General features: G+C 41.4%; 1 protein-coding gene across 3 annotated transcripts in view; it reads left to right on the forward strand.

Annotated features, from left to right (window-relative positions):
• slc35g1 (solute carrier family 35 member G1) overlaps positions 1-22,115 on the forward strand; it is a 49,821-nt gene that overhangs the window by 16,057 nt on the left and 11,649 nt on the right. For 2 of the 3 annotated variants that reach the window (XM_078223536.1, XM_078223538.1), the window contains one exon: positions 17,921-18,098. In XM_078223536.1, coding sequence (XP_078079662.1) covers positions 17,921-18,098 — 178 coding nt within the window. The remainder of the gene's footprint in view (positions 1-17,920; positions 18,099-22,115) is intronic. The other variant, XM_078223537.1, reaches the window with a different exon arrangement.

Below are 22,115 nucleotides of genomic sequence, written 5' to 3' on the forward strand. Positions count from 1 at the left end.
CATTCTCGTAAATCTTTTCTACACCCTCCCTGACTTCGCTACCTTCCTATAATGTGGTGCTCAGATTGGACATGATAAATTGAGAAGGAACTAGTGTTTTATAAGCATTTATCGTAATGTTCTCACTTTTGTATTCTATGCTTCTATTTATAAAGTCCATATGACTTACACACCACTTTCTCAGCCTGCCCTGCTCCAACTCATATATCCAGGTCCCCTTGTTCCTGCATCATCTTTAGGATTTATTATTTTATATTATCTCCTTATTCTTCCTAACAAAAGGAATTACTTCACATTTCTTTGCATTTAAATTTAATCTGCCATGTGTCCAACAATTCGCCAGCCTGTCTTTGTCCATGTCAGTCTAACATTATCCTCTTCACAGTTCTGGTGCTGTGAGGCAGCAGTGCTAACCACTGTACCACCCCCTAATCAACTTTGTGTCCGTGTTCCGACTGTTCATTTTGGACATTTGTTCAATTAACTGATTGTTTATACCCTGGTTTATTGTTTCCAAAAGCTTGTCCACCACTGATTAAACTAACTAGTATGGAGTTGCTGGGTTTATCCTTGCACTTTTCTTCGGACATGTGCAGTCCTCTAGTCCACTAAGCAGTATCCCTGAATCCAAAAAAGATTGGAAATTTGTGGCTAGTGTCTCTGTAATTTACACCTTTTACTTCCCTTGGGTGCATCTCATTCAGTCCTGGTGACTTATAAACTTTGCATACAGCCAGGCTTCCTAATTCTTTTTTATTGTTTTTAAGCCATTCTAATGTCTCAACTATCTCATCTTTTGTTATGACTGGCAGCATTTTCTTCCCTGGTACAAAGTACTTCAGCCCATGCTCTCAGCCTCAAGGTGTCATTCCTTTTAGTGCATAATCTGGTCCATTTCTTCTTACTACTGATGTTTTATTATTTATATGTCTGTGGAAGACTTCGATTTTTTTTAATGAGTTGCCAACTTCCCCTCCTGATCTCTTTGCTTCACATTTCTTTTTTGATTTCCTTTCTCAACTTGCTATATTTCACCTGGTGCTCACTTGTACCTTCAACTTGCTATCTGTCATGTGTATCCTTTTTCTGCTTAACCGTCTATCCATTTTTCATCCAGGGAACTCTGGCTTTGCTTTACTTCGACTGTACCTAAACTATCTCGTTAAAGGCAGCCCATTTCTCCATTACAGTTTGACCTGCCAATCATTCATTCAAATTTATCTGGGGCGGATTTGTTCTCACTGAAACTGGCCTGCCTGCTAATTTTTTACTCTGAATTGTTCTTTGTGCTTTTCCATTTGAATTATTCTTTGTGCTTTTTCATAGTTAACATAAAACGTATGATACAATATTCACTGTTCGTTTAATGTTCCCCTACTAACACTTGATTCACTTGACCCAACTCCTTCCCCAGGACCAGATCTAGCAATGCATGCTCCCTCCTTAGGCCAGAAATGTGCTGACCTAGAAAATTCTCCTGATTGAACTTCAGAATTTTCACTTGTTTGCTTTTTACACTATTACTATCCTAGCCTATAGTAGGATAGTATCATGGAGATGTGCTTCATGCCAAAAAAATTAGACTTTTTAAAATTCAAGCAAAAAGTGACCTGAACTTTCAATGAAGATGGCTATCTAATTTGCATTACTGTACATTCTTCATTGCAGCACCATTTGAGATAGCGACAGCATGTCTGTAAGAATGTGAATGAACCCTATTTGATTTGATATATTATTGTCACATGTATTAACATACAGTGGAAAAAATATTGTTTCTTGCACGCTACACAGACAAAACATACCATTCATAGAGAAAGAAACGAGAGAGTGCAGAAGGTAGTGTTACGGTCATAGCTAGGGTGTAGAGAAAGATCAACTTAATGCAAGGTAGGTCAATTCAAAGGTCTGATGCAGCACGGAAGAAGCTGTTCTTGAATCGGTTGATACGTGACCTCAGACTTTTGTATCTTCTTCCCGATGGAAGAAAGAATGTCCGGGATGCGTCTGGTCCTTAATTATGTGGCTGCTTTTCTGAGACAGCGGGCAGTGTAGATAGAGTGAATGGATGGGAGGCTGGTTTGCGTGATGGATTGGGCTACATTCACGACCTTTTGTAGTTTCTTGCAGTCTTGGGCAGAGCAGGAGCTGTACCAAGCTGTGATACAGCCAGAAAGAATGCATTCTATGATTCATCTGTTAAAGCTGGTGAGAGTCGTAGCTGACACGCCAATTTCCTTCGTCATCTGAGAAATTAGAGGCGTTGGTGGGCTTTCTTAACTATAGTGTTGGCATGGGAGGACCAGGAGAGGTTGTTGGTGATCTCGACACCTAAAAACTTGAAGCTTTCAATCCTTTCTACTTCGTCCCCGTTGATATAGATAGGAGCATGTTGTCCTTTATGCTTCCTGAAGTCAATGACCATCTCTTTTGTTTTGTTGATATTGAGGGAGAGATTATTGTCGCCGCTCCAGTTCACCAGATTTTCTATATCATTCCTATTCGTTGTCTCATCATTGTTTGAGATCTGACCCACTACGATGATGTCATCAGCAAACTTGAAAATCAAGTTGGAGAAGAATTTGGCCACACACATTTCATATTTGATTAGCACAATGTCTAGATATTCGACTGGGTAGAGATAATAACCCTCTCTCGCCTATTGCTAGACTTATTTACCACACTTTGTGCAATTGTATTCTTGCACTGCAAACCTAATTTACACATTATGTTCTCTCTTACTCTGAACCTTTATAAAACCTGACTACTTTCTTTAGTGCTATCCATCTCCCTCCGTTCTACACCTATTTTTCCTTTATAATTTTACATCCTGAATACAATATCTGCCAATTTGAATTTTCCCAACAGGACTAGCAAACTGCCTGTCCTTTATGTATAAGCCCTATCATCCCAAGAACCAGTCCAAATGTCCCAAGAATCTAAAGCCCTCCTTCCTGTCCTATCTCTCCAACCCACGCATTCATCTGCTCTATCCTTCTATTTCTGTACTCAGGAACAGAAGGTGTTGGAGTATCCCATTATTGCTACCTTTTGAGGTCCTGCTTACTGGTCCCTCGCTCCCTAAGTTCATCTTGGAGGTCTTCATCCCTTTTTCCATCTGCGATGCTGGTACTGATATGGATCATGAACATTGCTTGGTCACTGACCTATCCACATGATGTGAAGCAGGAACAAGCCAAATAGGTGACTTTGCAGAAATACACGTTCCCAAGATATTTGAACAGCGTTCTTGAGTGACTGAAGGGGGGTGAGCAGGCTACAGAATAAGTTTTTAAAATCACACACTTTGTTTAATGTTGTTTATTTATTAGTCACAAGTAGGCTTACATTAACACTGCAATGAAGTTACTGTGAAAATCCCCTAATTGCCACACTCTGGTGCCTGTTCGGATACACTGAGGGTGAATTTAGCTTGGCCAATGCACCAGCACGTCTTTTGGACTGTGGGGAGGACATCGGAGCACCCGGAGGAAACCCACGCAGACACAGGGAGAACGTGCAGACTCCGCACTGACAATGACCCAAGCTGGTCAGATGGGACCCGCAGCTTATCGACAGTTGACACTGATAATTGGTCATGCTCAGTGTTACAAATGAATCCTGTCTGACTCTGTCTGGACTCTTCCACTTCAGGAGCTTTCATTTAAACTTGGCTTGCCAGAGTAATGTTCAAATATTTTGATAATGAAGAAAGTTTGTTTCATACTTGGCGCTGACTAAAGCACAGACAGAAATGGGATTAAAAATCCTTAAAGACTTTTATCCGAACATTAGTGTCACCTTCAGGAGATAAAGCTTGAGATGTCAGAAGCTATTATGCCTCTGTCTATAATCCTTTTTGATCGTATTTTTACTTAAAGCCTGCATCTGTGGGAAGCGGAAAGTTAGTATTTCAATTCAGTGAGTTCTGGCAGAACTGATGAAAGGCCATCTGTGTGAAATGTTAACTCTTTCTCTATCGATGCTGCCTAACCTGTTCAGCATTTCCAGCACTTTGCCTTTAGTTCAAAATTCCAACATCTGCATTATCAAAGCCTCATTTACACATTGATAGTCCACAATTTATATTTTTTTCTCATCACCTCAAATAGATTCAGCTTGTAAGCATTCTCTCTTGTTCATTCACAGTTGTTTTTTTCAATCCTCTTGCATTCTAATAGTTCTAAATCACATTGTGTTTTTATTAGTTGAACTTTGTATTAAAAAGTGAATTTAATCTTTTGGAGGAAGCTAATCGTGCCCAGGCTCCGTAATGTTGGACTAAATCTTCTGAGGAGTGGTGACCCATTGAACTGTTACTCTGCTCCTTTTATATTTTACCCAACACCAGAGCTCTGCATCCTTGGCCAAGATTTCCAAACCGGGCCTCTTCAGTACCAGTTCCAAGAGTTCTTCCTTGTGGTGCAGCATTAGTAGGAGCAGCCAAGCCACACATCTTTTTTTTACAGTACTAGCTGCTGCATTTTGTTAAGTTTTCATTCACTAACAGAGTGAAAAGCTTGTCTGAATTGCTTCTCTGTATGTTTGTGAATATGTGTGGGGTAACAGATGTAAATGCGTGGATGGTATCATAGAATCATAGAAACCCTACAGTGCAGAAAGAGGCCATCTGGCCCATCGAGTCTGCACCGACCACAATCCCACCCAGGCCCTACCCCCACATTCCTATATATTTACCCGCTAATCCCTCTAACCTACGCATCTCAGGACACTAAAGGGCAATTTTAGCATGACCAGTCAACCTAACCCACACATCTTTAGACTGTGAGGGGAAACCGGAGCACCCGGAGGAAACCCACGCAGACACGAGGAGAATGTGCAAACTCCACACAGACAGTAACCCAAGCCGGGAATTGAACCCAGGTCCCTGGCGCTATGAAGCAGCAGTGCTAACCACTGTGCTACCGTGCTGGTAGAGTGGTAAAGTGGTAGAGTGTCAGCTGAGTGGTGGGAAGAAGGGTGAATGTTGCACCTGAGTGGATAGGGTCAGTAGAGCGGTAGGTGGTCAGCTGAGTAGGGTGCTAACTGGGTAGAGTGGCACTGTGGGTAGGATGACAGCTGAGTAGGGTGGTAGGTAGGTAGCTGGGTATGGTGTTAACTGGGTAGGGTGGTGCATGGCAATGTGGGTAAGGTGGTATTTGGCAATTTGGAAAGAGTGCTGGCTGGATTGGGTGGTTGGGTGCCAGCTGGGCAGATCGATAGGGTGGTGGGTGGGGGGGCTTGTCATTTGTTACCTAGCAATTAACTTTTTTTTTACCCCCGTCTAACATTTCCTGGTTCATTATCCAGGTTAGTCACTTGGAATTCTCCAAAGGTCCTGACTCTAACTCGAGTTGGAGACTTTCGGAGAGTTCCAGACGCAAGGGAACTGCCCACTGGAAGTTAGAACTTCCTTGGCAATTCCTGCGGAATCCTTGCAGTAGAATGGCCAAGGGGTTCATCAGCGCATCTTCTGGTGTTCAAGCATCTGGAGATTGGCCCAGATTTTCCAATGTGTAGTGACCAGCTTCTCCCATATCTTTCGGGCGGCACGGTGGCACAGTGGTTAGCACTGCTGCCTCACAGCGCAAGGCACCGGGTTCGATTTCTGGCTTTGGTCACTGACTGTGCGGAGTCTGCACATTCTCCCCGTGTCTGCGTGGGTTTCCTTCAGGTGCTCCGGTTTCCTCCCACAGTCCAAAAGACGTGCTGGTTAGGTCATGCTAAATTCTCCCTCAGTGTACCCATACAGGCGCCCGAGTGTGGCGGCGACTACGGGATTTTCACAGTAACTTCATTGCAGTGTTAATTTAAGCCTACTTGTGGCATTAATAAATAAACATTCAGCAGTTAAACGCTTTGCTTCCAGCTCGTGGGAATCTGATTCACATTTTTTTGAAAGGGCAGGACTCCCCACAAGAACATGTATCCAGCAAGTCAGCCATTTCACCTAATGTCTCCAACTCACAGGTGAGTACATTGTGAGTCAGTGTCAGAGCCAGCTAGTTGTGTTGCTGCACATGCCTAGAATTCTGCAATGCTCTGGGGGAAACTTTTTTATTCATTCGTGGGACATGGACGTCGCTGGCTGGCCCATCCCTGGTTGCCCTTGAGAAGGTGATGGTGAACTGCCTTCTTGAATCGTTGCAATCCATGTTCTGTGGGTTGACCCACAGTGCCATTAGGGAGGGAATTCCAAGATTTTGACCCAGCGACTGTGAAGGAACGGCGATATATTTCCAAGTCAGGATGGTGAGTGGCTTGGAGGGGAACTTGCAGGTAGTGGTATTCCCATTTATCTGCTGCCCTTGTCCTTCTAGATGGAAGTGATTGTAGGTTTGGAAGGTGCTGTCTAAGGATCTTTGGTGAATTGCTGCAGTACATCTTGTAGATAGAACATAAGAACTAGGAGCAGGAGTAGGCCATCTGGCCCCTCGAGCTTGCTCCGCCATTCAATAAGATCATGGCTGATCTTTTCGTGGACTCAGCTCCACTTACCCGCCCGCTCACCATAACCCTTAATTCCTTTATTGTTCAAAAATTTATCTATCCTTGCCTTAAAAACATTCAATGAAATAGTCACAACTGCTTCACTGGGCAGGGAATTCCACAGATTCACAACCCTTTGTGTGAAGAAGTTCCTCCGCAACTCAGTCCTAAATCTGCTTCCTCTTATTTTGAGGCTATGCCCCTAGTTCTAGTTTCACCCGCCAGTGGAAACAACTTCCCTGCTTCTATCTTATCTATTCCCTTCATAATCTTATATGTTTCTATAAGATCCCCCCTCATTCTTCTGAATTCTAATGAGTATAGTTCCAGTCTACTCAGTCTCTCCTCATAAGCCAACCCTCTCAACTCCGGAATCAATCTAGTGAATCTCCTCTGCACCCCGCCCAGTGCCAGTATATCCTTTCTCAAGTAAGGAGACCAAAACTGTACACAGTACACCAGGTGTGGCCTCACCAGCACCTTATACAGCTGCAACATAACCTCGCTGTTTTTAAACTCCATCCCTGTAGCAATGAAGGGCAAAATTCCATTTGCCACCTTAATTACTTGCTGCACCTGCAAACCAACTCCTTGAGATTCCTGCACAAGGACACCCAGGTCCCTCTGCACAGCTGCATACTGCAATTTTTTACCATTTAAATAATAATCCATTTTGCTATTATTCCTACCAAAATGGATGATCTCACATTTACCAACATTGTACTCCATCTGCCAGTCCCTCGCCCACTCACTTAGACTATCTATGTCCCTTTGCAGACTTTCAGCATCCTCTGCACACTTTGCTCTGCCACTCATCTTCGTGTCATCTGCGAATTTTGACACACTACACTTGGCCCCCAACTCCAAATCATCTATGTAAATCGTAAACAATTGCAGTCCCAACACTGATCCCTGAAGCACACCAGTAGTTACTAATCGCCAACCAGATAAACACCCATTTACCCCCACTCTTTGCTTTCTGTTAGTTAACCAATCCTCTATCCATGCTAATACATTACCCATAACACTGTGCACTTTTATCTTATGCAACAGCCGTTGGTGCGGCACCTTGTCAAATGCCTTCTGGAAATTCAGACACACCACATCCACCGGTTCCCATTTGTCCACCGCACTTGTAATATCCTCAAAGAATTCCAGTAAGTTAGTTAAACTTGACCTGCCTTTCATGAATCTATGCTGAGTCTTCCCAATGGGACAATTTCTCTCCAGATATCTCGCTATTTCTTCCTTGATGATAGATTCAAGAGACTCATAATCTCTAAAAAGGCACTAAAGCCCCTTCCTGAAACTTCACAAATCATCTTTATCTTTCTAAAAAAGAATACTGTCCACTTGCGTGTCTTCGAAGGACAAAAGGGACTATGCAACAGCCGTTGGTGCAGCACCTTGTCAAATGCCTTCTGGAAATCCAGATAAACCACATCCATAGGTTCTCCATTGTCCACTGCGCATGTAATGTTCTCAAAGAATTTCACCACATTAGTCAAACATGACCTTCCCTTCATGAACCCATGCTGCGTCTTACCAATGGGACAATTTATATCCAAATGTCTTGCTATTTCTTCCTTGATGATAGATTCAAGCATTTTCCCTACTATAGAAGTTAAGCTAACGGCCTATAGTTAACCACCTTTTGTCTACCTTTTTTAAACAGTGGCGTCACATTTCCAATCTGCGGGAACCACCCCAGAATCCAGAGAATTTTGGTAAATTACCATTAGTGCATTTGCTATTTCTCCCGCCATCTCTTTTAGTACCCTGGGATGCATTCCATCAGGACCAGGAGACTTGTCTACCTTTAGCCCCATTAACTTGCCCAACACTACCTCTTTCGTGATAATGATGGTTTCTAGGTTCTCACCTGCTATCCTGTCATCCTGTCATCAATTTTTGGCATGTTATTTGTGTCTTCCACTGCGAAGACCGACACAAAATACCTGTTCAATGCCTCAGCCATTTTCTCATTTCCAGTTATTACATCCCCCTTCTCCTCCTCTAAAGGACCACTGTTTACTTTAGCCACTCTTTTTCATTTTATATATTTGTAGAAACCTTTGCAATCTGTTTTTATATTCTGAGCTAGTTTACTCTCATAATCCATCTTACTTTTCTTTATAGTTTTTTTCGTGGCTTTCTACTGATTTCCCAATCCTCTAGGTTCCCACTAATCTTTGCCACTTTGTATGCATTTTCTTTCAATTCGATGCCCTCCTTTATTTCCTTAGATATCCATGGCTGTTTATCTCTTTTTCTACAGTCCTTCCTTATCACTGGTATAACTTTTGCTGAGCACTGTGAAAGATCGCTTTGAAAGTCCTCCACTGTTCCTCAATTGTCCCACCGTAAAGTTTTTGCTTCCAGTCTACCTTAGCCAACTCCTCCCTGATCCCTTTGTAGTCTCCTTTGTTTAAGTACAAGACACTGGGTATACACTGCTGCGACTGAGCGTCGGTGGTGGTAGGATTGAATGTTTGTAGATGTGATGCCAATGAAGCGGGCTGCTTTGTCCTGGATGGTGTCAAGCTTCTTGAGTGTCGTTGGAGCTGCATCCATCCAGGCAAGTGGGGAGTATTCCATCTCACTCCTGACTTGTGTCTTGTAGATGGTGGATAGGCTCTGGGGAGTCAGGTGGTGAGTTACTCGCCACAGTATTCCTAGCCTCTGATCTGCTCTTGTAGGCAGTATGTTTATGTGGTGAGTCTAGTTGAGTTTCTGATCAATAGTAACCCCAAGGATGTTGACAGTGGAGGATTCAATGATGGTTACACCATTGAATGTTAAGAGGCGGTGGCTAGAGTGTCTCTTATTAGTGATGGTCATTGCCTGGCATTTGTGTGGCGCAAATGTTATTTGCCACTTGTCAGCCCAGGTCTGGATATTGTCCAGAGGGATAAGGGGATGGATGTGTTGTAGGGTGTTAGATACAGTTTGGTAGGTCTGAAAATTTTTTTGTAGTCATATGTAGTCTTTATGGACTTAAATCTATTTAAAAATATACAGCAATGGGTATGAACTATGAACTGTCCCCTGATATCTGGTCCACACTGCTCTATCCAACACTAGACCGACCCTGGATGTGGGTCATGTGTTCCCTTACTTCGCTGTGTGGTCGGCACTTACTAAGACCCACATTAACCTATATGTGCCAGACCTTTGAACTACACCTCGCAGAAAGAATTATTTCTTGATTCTGTTGGCATGCGGCAATTTTTTTCTCATCCCTGCTTGCCCTAATGACATTAAGAACCTGCCACAGAGTGAGAACCTGGAATCACACACTGCCATGGGTAAAGACAAGCAGGTTACACTTCCCAAAGGACATTAATAACCTATTTTTTAAAGTGGCAAGATACCAGTCATTCACAAATCGCCTTTTACTGTGCTAAAGTCCCACTCCCACGCACAAATCTTTTTAAAAATCACATGACCTAAGGTTCTCTGACCTTTGGAAAGTTTTAATGATGCATTACCGACTTCCAGGGAAATCTGCTGTTAAACATCCAGCCTGTGAATGCCAATGCTGCCTCGGGTTTAAACCTGTTCCAAACCTGTTCTCTGGAAGATTACTGCCATTGCTGCTGGAGTGAACCAAGTATCTGAATACCAATCTCATCATGCTGTGTCATCACAAACTTTGAAGGAATTTGGCAACTCCTGCTTTCAGCTAGATGAATCTGATTAAAATTTAACTCCAACATGAACGAACCACTACTAGAACCTGACATTCTATGAAATAATATCCATTTTTTTGTCTTTGTTCTAAATTATTCCTAGTTGTAAAAGGCTTTTCTTTCCTACCCCCTTCCATGTGTATGTAGTTACAAGAACCATCTTCCAGGTTTAAATGTATAAATAAACAATACTTCTAATTTAACCATCAGGAGAGTATGCTGTGTCACTTTAAAATTGTTGTCACAGATGGAATGGGGAAACACGCCACAGCCTACTTCAAATGACAAGAAAATGAAGGAGTTCAGTGTGCTTCACTTCCTTGTCATTAGTTGTCCATATGTAACAACTAAATAAAAAAGGTTGGAAGTCCTTCCCAAACTCTTCCAACATTTCCATATGGCATCTTATCCAAGCCCAGTTTTCCTCATCCTTAAGTATTGAATATAGATTTAAACTTTCCCACATAATACAAATTATTGAGTAACATTTTATATTTGATTTGGAGTAGAATTCACCAGGACAGTCAGTGGAAGTGAACACTTGCTATGCAGTGTCAAGTCCAAGCCGTAATATTGCCACTTTTACAAAGGAGCACATGCTTGTGAATAGTATTCCACTATCTTTCACGTTGTGGGAATCCACAAGGCTTAGCTTAAAATGGACTTTGTATGAATGCTTTCAAAATCTTAATGACAGCTACACTGTTATAGAAAGTTTCTGGAAGATTCTCTAGACAATAGGAAATGAAAGTAGACGATAACATTGGAATCAGTGATAATGCTGCTCAGCCACTAAAGGCATAGCTGATTTGTCTAAAAAGACAACAGAGACTTGATGAGGTGCATCTATCAAGGAGAAAGATGAATTATTCTCTAGAACCTCTAGGTCACTTAGTACTGCAAAGAATTCTTCCTCCTCATTCTCCAGCAGGTTTTCATTGGGATGGTCACTGTCTGCTGCAGTGCTACTGTACCTGCCAATTCTGGCATTCTTAAAGAATTCAGAGATTCATAATTTCAATCACTGCCCCGAGTCTAGTGGAGAGTGTCTGCGCTGTTGATTGTATAAACTCGGTTTCTGCTGAATTTCCACTGCTTCTTAATAAAAGGTTGAAGGTTGTTGCATGAAATACGGTGAGTTGTTCAAATGATATGTATCATCTGGTTTTTCCAGGATTCCTTGAAGTATACCAACATCACCACTCAATAAGGATGTACATAGATTGTGAAGAATGCAGAGAATCAATGACCTGTCACCCCTTGTAGCTGAGAGGGGCAATAATCCTCCTTTTGATTGTGCCACCTACCTGGCCCTTGTAACTTGTCTGATGGATGAAGGGTCATTGGCTCAAGCCAGTTGAGGTCATCTGCGAAACGTTAACAGCAGCTGTATCAAAGCCTTGAATTTGGACTGTAATTGACCAGTAATCTGGATTAAGATTATCTACTTCCCCCAGATCTCTTGTAATTTTATATTTTTCTTGACTTCCAATTTCTTTGAAAGAATGTGTTTAATAAATACTTTCTGATCTTTGACTTTGGATTTGTGCAAATCCAACAATTTTAATGTCTAGTTTTGCCACATGGAAGTATTCCACAGCCCCTGTTGAGCAGTCTAGGCATTTCTTTTCCTTGTCTAAATACTCCTGTCTTGATATCAATCATGCACAACAATTTAGTTACTGTTTCACTGAATGTGAAACACCTTTGTTAATTCTCTAAGCAACAGGATATCCTCATAATGACACTGGTTGCTTAGGAATCTCGTGAACTAGGATGTGCAAAAATATTAAGGGGGATAATGAAAAAACTGATTTATGACTATGATCAGATATTTTAATGGAAGAAATAGCTATAATTTCAAACACAAAAAGGATTTTGGGAAAAGCCTTTAATTTTCAAGACATGAAGATGCAGATATTGTAATGGGTGTTATTTAAAAACAAATTGGGAATATGGTGGTATTCTGTAAAGAAGTGTCTGTGTGTCCTTGATTCAGTAAATTGGGCAAAGGTTGATGGAAATGGCTTGTCTGTGAAAACTGAGATAAATGGGTAAAGGCATTAGGTTCATGCATTTGTAATGAAAAATTATGGTGAAGTTGGACTTAACGTTTGCATTATGAGATAAGTAGGGACTTGACTTTTCAGCTGTTAAATTTGAAAGGAGAGTTCTGAAATGACAAGGAACTTTGACAGCTCACACAGGTTTCATAAGTAAACAGGGGATGGTATATTACATTTTATTGACCCAAAAGTGGAGGCAATAGGAAAAGATGAAAAATTCTTATTTGGAAAATTGAGTTTAAAGAGTTGTTTGAGAAAAGTGCAATCTGAAATTAAAGGGGAAAGGATATATAAGGGAAGATGTTTGCTGAATTGAGATGGCTGTGTGGGAGGAAATATGCTGGGAGCAGATTTGGGCTAAGAAAAGGTGTAAAGTTGTAAATTTGAAGCAGCCATCCAGTCAAGACAGAAAAGTCATTGTTGCTTCTGAAAGCAGTTGGTTTCTGAACCTTTCTTTTGGATTTCCACATCAAGTGGAAATGTTTTAGGAGTTGTTTGTATCCCAAGTGACAGCAGTTTTTTGCCTTGGGTAATATTACTGGAGTTTTGTAGTTAAAAAATCCATAAGGGAATTGTTGTCAAGAAGGTGTGTTCAGACTGAGTAGGGTTTTATGATGTTCTGCAAGATTGTTTTAACTGTGTAACTTCAATCTTATATGCATAAGTTTTATTTCTTGTTAATAAATCTTTTAATTTTTAAAATCCTAAAGGTGTTAATGGATTTCTATGCTTTTGGGGTCAGAAGACTTTCCTCCTCATTTTCAAAATGTGAAAGAAAAGGTTTATGCTCAGTAAGACATGTTTCGCTCTGGGATCTAGCTTGCTCAGCAAAAAATATATGCTCTGGTTGTGGCAATATGAAAATTACTAGAAAATTTTAGAAACTTTGTAAAACCATTACATTAAAATACAGCACTTAAAGCCGAATGAATGTATAGATTACTGAGAATAAGAGGTGTAAACAGCTAGTAAAAATATTTGCACCACTATAGCCAATGAATTGAAGACCAGTAATTGATGGAGTCAGAGGATGACTCAATAGTTTCCGTGAATATGCTTATGAAGATGGCTGGAGATGAAAGATTGTTAGTAAATGAAGATCCAACAGCTGTCAGAAAACTGAATAATTAGGCAGACAGGGAGTTGGCAAGGACAATAACGATGATGAGTGAATGTTGTAATATTGTTGATTAGTGGTTCAATGTGCATGGTCATGTTGTAAGCTACTTAATAAAAATTGGAAAATGCTGCAACATGATAAGTGTGGGGCATTCCCAAGAGAAGTAATTTACTTGTGTGAATTTGAGTCTGCTACTTTGCTACAACTCAAGATGGTAAATTGGTGCAAATGTGTATTGGGAGTTAACCAGAATCTATTTAGCGATCATAACTGTGATCCCCGGATTGAATATCAGATTTCATATTTGTTGGAAGCCTATGGGGAGGAAAAAAACAATTGAGATGCAAGATTTTAGAACAGCCGTCAGGGTGATGAAGAATTCTAGAATTTATTTCAGGTCTGTCATTAAGGCTTTTAAAAGCAGGAATTTGTGGGACTACAGACCAGATGAGTCCTTGAAACGCAAAAGGGAAACCATAGTTCACTGCCAATATCTTCCAAGCAGTTTCCCCTGTATCCAGAGGGACTGCATAACAATGAACCCTTTAGTGCAGTGCTGAGGGTGTACTGTGTCAATCTGTTGCAATACAGCTGTAAAACTGGCATCTACCAGGAAATGTGGAAAATTGCCCAGCAATGTCCTATGCACAAAACGCAGGACAAATCCAACTTGGCCAATTACCCATCCCATTAATCTACTTTTGATTGTCAACAAAGTGATGGGAAGAGGTTGTCAACAGTGTTATCAGTGAGCAGCCCTTGCTCAGAAATAACTGCTCATTAATGCCAGGTTTGATTTCCTCATTATGGCCTTAGTTCAAACATGAACACGAGCTGAATTCGAGAGGTGAGGAGAGAGTGACTGCCCTTGATGTCAAGATCATATTTGACTGAATGTGGCATCAAGGAGCCCTAGGAAAACTGAAGTCAGTGCAAACAAGGGGTAAGCTCTCCACTCGTTGGAGTCATTTCTAGCACAGAGGAAGATGGCTGTGGTTGTTGGAGGTCAAGCAATCAGTCCCAGGACATTGCAGGAATTCCTCGGGGTAGTATCCTAGACCAAGCCTCATTCAGCTACTTCATCAATGATCTTCCCTCCATCATAAGGTCAGCAGTCAAAATATTAGTGATGTCCAACACCATTTGCGACTCCGGATACTGGAGTTGTTCATGGTTTTGATTTGATTTATTATTGTCACATGTATTAACATACAGTGAAAAGTATTGTTTCTTGCGCGCTATACAAACAAAACATACCATTCATAGAGAAGGAAACGAGACAGTGCAGAATGTAGTGTTAGTCATAGCTAGGGTGTCGGGAAAGATCAACTTAATGCAAGATAAGTCCATTCAGAAGTCTGACAACAGCAGGGAAGAAGCTTTTCTTGAGTCGGTTGGGTACGTGACCTCAGACTTTTGTATCTTTTTCCTGAAGGAAGAAAGTGGAAGAGAGAATGTCTGGGGTGCATGGGGTCCTTAATTATGCTGGTTGCTTTGCCGAGGCAGTTCATATAGACCTGGACAACATTCAGGGTTGGGCTGACAAGTGGCAAGTAACATTCATGCCCCACATGTGCCAAACAATGACTATCTCCAACAGGACAGAATCTAGCCATTTCCTCTTGATGTTCAATGGCATTACCTTCAATGAATTTCCCACTATCAACATTCTATGGGGTAACCATTGATCAGAAACTGAACTGGACCAGCCATATCAAAATGTGGCTCTAAGAGCACATCAGAGGCTGGGAATTCTACAGGGAGTAACTCACCTCCTCACTCCCCAAAGCCTGTCTACCAACTACAAGGCACAAGCCAGGAGTGTGATGGAATACTCTCCATTGGCCCTGATGAGTGTAACTCTATCAACAATTAAGAAGCTCAACACCATTAAGGACAAAGCAGCCCGCTTGATTGACACCCCATCCATGTCTTCCAGTACCCACTCTGTCCACTATCAATGCACAGTGGCAGCAGTATGTACCATCTACAAGATGCATTGCAGCAATTTACCAAGGCTCCTTCGACAGCACCTTTCAAACCTGTGACCTCTGCTATTTGTAAGGACAAGGCCCTTGGATGCAAGGGAACACCATCACCTGCAAGTTCCTTTCACGAGGCCAAAATCCTACTCCCTCCCCACTGTGGGTGTACCTATACCACATGGATTCTTGCAGTTCAAAAAGGCGCCTCATCACCACCTTCTCGGGTATTTAGGGATGGGCAATAGAAATGCTGGCCTAGTCAGCTATGTCCATGTCTGTGAAAGAACATTTAAAAGATTGTTGCTGCATTTGATTTCAATAGTGGCTACAATCCAACATTGTCTGTAAAATGTTTGAGTGTTCTTGTGCCATGAAAAACATGTGGGTCAGGATTTTACAGCCCTCCCGTTAACAGAATTTTCCGGTCCTGCCAAAGTTGATAGATTTTTGAATGGCTCACTCTGTTTTCCAGCCCCGCCCAGACTCCTCTAGGGCCTTAAAATTCCACTCCATATCTTTCTTTCCTTTGTTCCATCCTTCCCGTACCACCCTATGTAGCTTCCTCCTAAAATGGTTGAAGTTATCACATTCTATTTCATGCACTATACAATCCAATTTTGCTTACTTACCACTCCTGTACGCCCTTTTGTAAGTTTCAACAAGACAACAATGCGCACCTCTCTCCCTCCTACACCCCCCCCCCCCGCAGCGCCCGCGCACACACGCAAACACATACATATACACCATTTGACTGTAAATAATTTCAATGGACACAACTGAAATGCTTCCTGAAATTCTTTTTTTACATTAGGAGTTGGGCTCAGGATCATTCACCTGTATTTGTTAGATCTCGTGCATATTGCAACAATTCCATGTTCACTGTTTGTATTGTGGCAATTATTGTGCGATAGATTTATTAGTAACATTAAAGCTAACTCGTTAGAATCGTGAAAAACTATAAGCACAGAATGAGGCCATTCAGTCAGTCACGCCTGTGCTAGCTCTTTCAAAATGCAGTCATTCATAGACCCATATCCCCACTTTCTGTTTGTAATAGTTTCTCATCCTCAAACTTCTGTTTTTAAAAAATATTTATTGCTGATTTATTCAAATAATTTACAGAATCAGCTTTCACCACCTCTTCGGGTAGAAGTTTCCAGATTCTGGCACTAAATAAAACCATTCTCAAGTCCGCTCTAGATCTTTTTCTAATGATTTTGAACCTACCCCTAGTTATTGACCCACTTGCCAGAGGGAATTCTCTATTCTTATCAAAATCTTTTAATTGTCTTGAATTTCAGTATGTGACCCATTAATCTTCTCCTGTTCCAAGGAGGATAATCCTTACTTTTACAACATCTCCTCATAACTTAAGGCCCTCACTCCTTGTCTGGTAAAGCTCCTTTGCACTCTTTCTAAGGTCCTGATATCTTTCCACAAGAAATGTCCACATTACTCCAGCTGAGGCTGAATCAGTGAATTATAAAGTTCTAGCGTGATCACTTTACTTTTTATATATTATATATATATATATCCTTTCTTTATTAACCCAGCTTAATTAATTTGGAAGGAGGCCATTTGGCCCATCATGTCTGCACTGGCCAACAAGCAGCCATCCAACCTAATCCCACTTTCTAGCTTTGAGGTTGTGACACTTCAATTGCATATCCAAATCTGTTTTAAATATTACTACCCTTTTAGGAGTGCATTCCTCACTTCTATCACCCTCTGAGTGCAAAAATCTCCCTTGAATCCTCCATAAACCTCCTATCTCATGCCCTTAATTCATGGTCTGGATTATGCAACCTTCAATCCAAGTCTTCCCAGCCACTCTATCTGGACATGTCATATTTTTATGCACATGTAGGGTCTCTCCTCAGTTGGTGTTTCTGTTCCAAAGAACTATGTTAACATTTACATGTTTTAAAAATATATAAAACTCTTACACAGAGGAAAGAAAGCAAGAGATTAGTTAGGTCAAGTTGAGACAAAATGTGGGTTCATAATGCAACTTCAGTGCCAATGCTAAGTGATCTCAATGTAGCTCAGACCAGAATGAAACCAGAAGCCAAGACACACACCCCTTGGATTTGATCCCAAATGGAATGCAATTTGGAACAGATCCGGCCCTTTGTACCCCAAAAGCATTTCTAAATTTAACTTGGAGTTATTTTACTATGGGTGTACCTGCCTGTACTCTCAAAAGATTTGCATTTTACTGATTGATAGGTGAGCTCTGGGCAAGAGAACTAGAATCGGAGTTGGGTAATAGGTTTGAAATATTGCCTGACCAGTGCTCTGCTCTGCATAAATGCACACCAAGGCTACTATTCACAAGTTAAACCTAGTAATGAAGGTACGGTTAAGAGTTTGAGGAGGCTCATGTGGAACATATGATTCCTGTGTTTTTAATTCTATGATCAACCAAAATAATGTTATATATTTATAGCTAAAATTGTTTGATATATAGTTTGGTTCCTGGGCTTTTAATTCTATGATCCACCTACTTAGTAGATGTTATGTATTTTTGGCTTGAACAGTTTGATAAACTTCTTTTCTTTTTCCTTGCAGCAAAAGAGAAGCGTGAATGGATTTGGCTCGGATTATGCTATGTCTTGTTATCCTGTTTGTTCTTTTCAGTCACTTCACTCTTGGTGAAGAAGATTAAAGGCATTCATTCTCTGGAAATCAGTTGGTTTCGATGTCTCTTTCAGTGCGTGCTTTCATGGCCTTGCATTATATACAATGAGTAAGTACAAAATAGACCTCCTGTGAGTCCTATATGTTTGAAGTAATATGTATATGTAGAACCCCCAATACATGAAAGTGTTCTTGTGCAATAACTATTTTAAGGATCATATTATTATTTTTACCACTCTCAGGATCTCATTAATTATCAAACTGTCCTCCACCAGTGATATAAACTTTGATACTTCTTCATTTACATTGTACATGTACAGCTATCAAATTCAACCAATTTGGTTAGGTAAGAATGAACACTGTAGCTGCCAAAGCAGAATTCTTTTGGCATCTTTGTATAATGTCCCTTCAGACAACATGATTGCAGCTACAGAGAAAACATCATTTTCTTTCTATTTCTGTATGTAATCCAAAGCTTTCCTGATGCCTTACACAGACATAAGAACAGGGTGGCACAGTGGTTAGCATTGCTGCCTCACAGCACCAGGGACCCAGGTTCAATTCCCGACTTGGGTCACTGTCTGTGTGGAGTTTGCACATTCTCCCCGTGTCTGCGTGGGTTTCCTCCGGGTGCTCCGGTTTCCTACCACAGCCCAAAGATGTGCGGGTTAGGTTGATTGATCATGCTAAATTGACCCTAGTGTCAGGGGGATTAGCAGGGTAAATATGTGGGGTTACAAGAATAGGGCATGGGTGGGGTTGTAGTCGGTGGGCCGAATGGCCTCCTTCTGCACTGTAGGGATTCTATGAAAGGAGCAGGAGTAGGCCATTTGGCCCTTCAAGCCTGTTCAGCTATTTCATGAGATTGCTGATCTGATAGTAACCTCAAATTTGCATCCAACCTATCCCTGATAACCTATCACCCCTTTGCTTACAAAAATTCTATCTACCTCTGCCTTAAAAGTATTCGAAGATTCTGCTTCCATCATCTTTTCAGGAAGAATTCTAAAGACTCATGATCCTCCAAGAAAATATTTCACCTCCTCTCTGTCTTAAATGGGTGACTCTTATTTTTAAACAGTGACCCCCTAGTTGTAGATTCTCCCACAGGAGAAAACATCATCTCCACATGTCAAGACTTTTCAGGATCTTGTGTTTCAGTGGGTCATTAAATTGGGTCATTTAATGGGGTAATTGAACTTTAATCTATGAATTATGGACAACATTGCTGTTTATGGGGACAGTACCTTGGCTTAAATGTTGTAAACAAACTCATGCACTGAACACTTACTGTGAGACCTACAATAAGAGACTAGCAACTTGCACAGATATCTATTGAGTACTTAGACACCAGCGATCTGGGATAAGTCTGTCCATCTTTAAACATATATTATTATCCTGTCTGTTCAATGCTGAAGTTATGGACTAACGAACTGTAATTTCAGTATTTAAATTAAGACTATCATTATGTACTCCCCAGTTGGTTGGGACATTCAAAATTGAAGAGCAAAGCAGAGGTAAATATTTTAAGTAAATGTCATCTTAGAATTGCTTATTTTGTTACTTGAAAAGAGAACAGCAAGGCACATCATCAGGTCCAAGATGAGCATCGGGAATAATTTAATTTTATTACATATATATTAAGCTACTTCAATTTAATACAAAATAATTTACTATCTTAAGACACAGCTTATCTCTTCTAGATCTCAACAGACAGACAGCTTCTAGTGTTTCCAACCCTGGACTCTGATCATCCAGTGCCAGATTTTGATTTGTTCATTGCATCTCTCAATTTCCTAGAAGGCCTTTTTAATCTTGGACCTTTAAGCTAATCTTGGACTTTTGAACTTCTCATTAGGTCCTGATGATAATTGCAGATTGCGGACTAGCTAAAATGACCCACTTTTCTGGTCACTGCAGTCTTTAGCTCCACCCAAAAGTGACAATGAGAATCATTACAAGTAACAGATATCAAATGCTGAAATATTCAACAGGTCTCTATGGAGAGAGAAACTGAGTTAATGTTTTGGGGCTGAGAACATAGCCTTGTGGGGCACCGGTGTTGAGGATTATCGTGGAGGAGGTGTTGTTGCCTATTCTTACTGATTATGGTCTGTGAGTTAGGAAGTCCAGGATCCAATCGCAGAGGGAGGTGCCGAGGCCCAGGCCACGGAGTTTGGAGATGAGTTTCGTGGGAATAATAGTGTTGAACCTGAGCTGTAGTCAATAAATAGGAGTCTGACATAGGTGTCCTTGTTATCTGGGTGTTCCAGGGTTGAGTGCAGGGCCAGGGAAATGGCGTGTGCTGTGGATCTGTTGCAGCAGTAGGCAAACTGTAATGGATGCAGGTAGTCCGGGAGGCTGGAATTGATTTGTGCCCTTATCCTTAGGGCTTAGTTGCTTCTTATCCACTCTGTCCATACCTCTCATGCTCTTGTACACCTCAATCAGGTCATCCCTCAGTCTTCTCTGCTCAAACAAAAACAACCCAAGCCTATCCAACCTCTCTTCATAACTTAAATGTTCCATTCCAGGCAGCATCTGGTAAATCTCCTCTGCACCCCCTGCAATGCGATCACATCCTTCCGATAATGTGGCGACCAGAACTGCACACAATACTCTAGCTGTGGCTCACCAAAGTTCTATTCAACTCCAACATGACTTCCTTGCTTCAATTGATAAAGGCAAGTGTTCCATCTGCCTTTTTCACCACCCTACTAACATGCCCTTCCACTTTCAGAGATCTGTGGACAAACACGCCAAGGTCCATTTGTTCCACAGAACTTCCTAGTGTCCCACCATTCATTGAATACTTTCTTATCAAATTGCTCCTTCCAAAGTGTATCGCCTCACACTTTTCAGGGTTAAATTCCATCTGCCACTTATCTGCTCATTTGACCATTCTGTCTATATCTTCTTGGAGCCCAAGACACTCCACCTCACTGTTAACCACCCATCCAATCTTTGTGTCATCCGCAAACTTACTAATCTTACCCCCCACATAGTTATCAATGTAATTTATATAAATGACAAATAATAGGGGGCCCAACACAGATCCCTGTGGTACGCCACTGGACACTGGCTTCTAGTCACTAAAGCAGCCTTCTATCATCACTCTCTGACTCCTACAACTGAGCCAATTTTGAATCTACTTCATCAAATTGCCCTGTATCCCATGTGAATTTACCTCCTTTGCAAGTCTCCCATGTGGAACCTTGTCAGAAGCTTTGCTGAAATCCATATAAATGACATAAATTGCACTACCCTCATCTGCACACCTAGTCATCTTCAAAAATTCAATCAAATTTGTTAAGCATGACCTCCCTCTGACGAAGCTATGCTGACTATCCCTGATCAAGCTTTGCCTTTCTAAGTGGCGATAGATGCTCTCCTTCAGAAGTTTCTCCAATAGTTTCCCTACCACTGACGTGAGTCTCACTGGCCTTAGTCCCCTGGTTTATCTCTACAACCGTCCTTAAATAGCGGAACCATATTAGCTGTTCTCCAGTCATCTGGCACCTCCCCATGGCCAGAGAGGAATTGGAAATTTGGATCAGAGCCCCTGCAATCTCCTCCCTTGCCTCTCACAGCAGCCTAGGGCACAATTCATCTGGACCTGAATTATCCACTGTTAAGGCTGCCAACACCTCCATTGGCTTGTCCTTCTCTATGTCAATTTGTTCAATAACCGCACAGTTCTCTGCCTGAATTCCATACCACCGTCCTCGTTCTCTTGGGTGAAGATGGATGTGAAGTATTCATTCAACACTCTACCAATGTCCTCTGGCTCCATCCACAGATTGCCCCTTCGTCCCTAATGAGCCCTACTCTTTCCCTGGTATCCACTTCCCATTGATATACTTATCAAATATCTTGGGATTTTCCTTACTTTTACCAGTCAGAGATTTCTCAGATCCCCTCTTTGCTTTCCTAATTGCTTTCTTAAGCTCCACCCTGCACTTTCTATACCTCACTAATGCCTCCACTGATTTGCTCCCCTTGTACTTTTTCAAAGCTTTTCTTTTCCTTCTCATTGTATGCTGAATATCTCTGGTCATCCATGGTTCTCTGGGCTTGTTATTCCTACCTATCATTTCAGTGGGAACATGCTGGACTTACACCCTCC

The sequence above is a fragment of the Mustelus asterias genome, chromosome 11 (assembly GCF_964213995.1).
Source record: "Mustelus asterias chromosome 11, sMusAst1.hap1.1, whole genome shotgun sequence".
Taxonomy (NCBI): domain Eukaryota; kingdom Metazoa; phylum Chordata; class Chondrichthyes; order Carcharhiniformes; family Triakidae; genus Mustelus; species Mustelus asterias.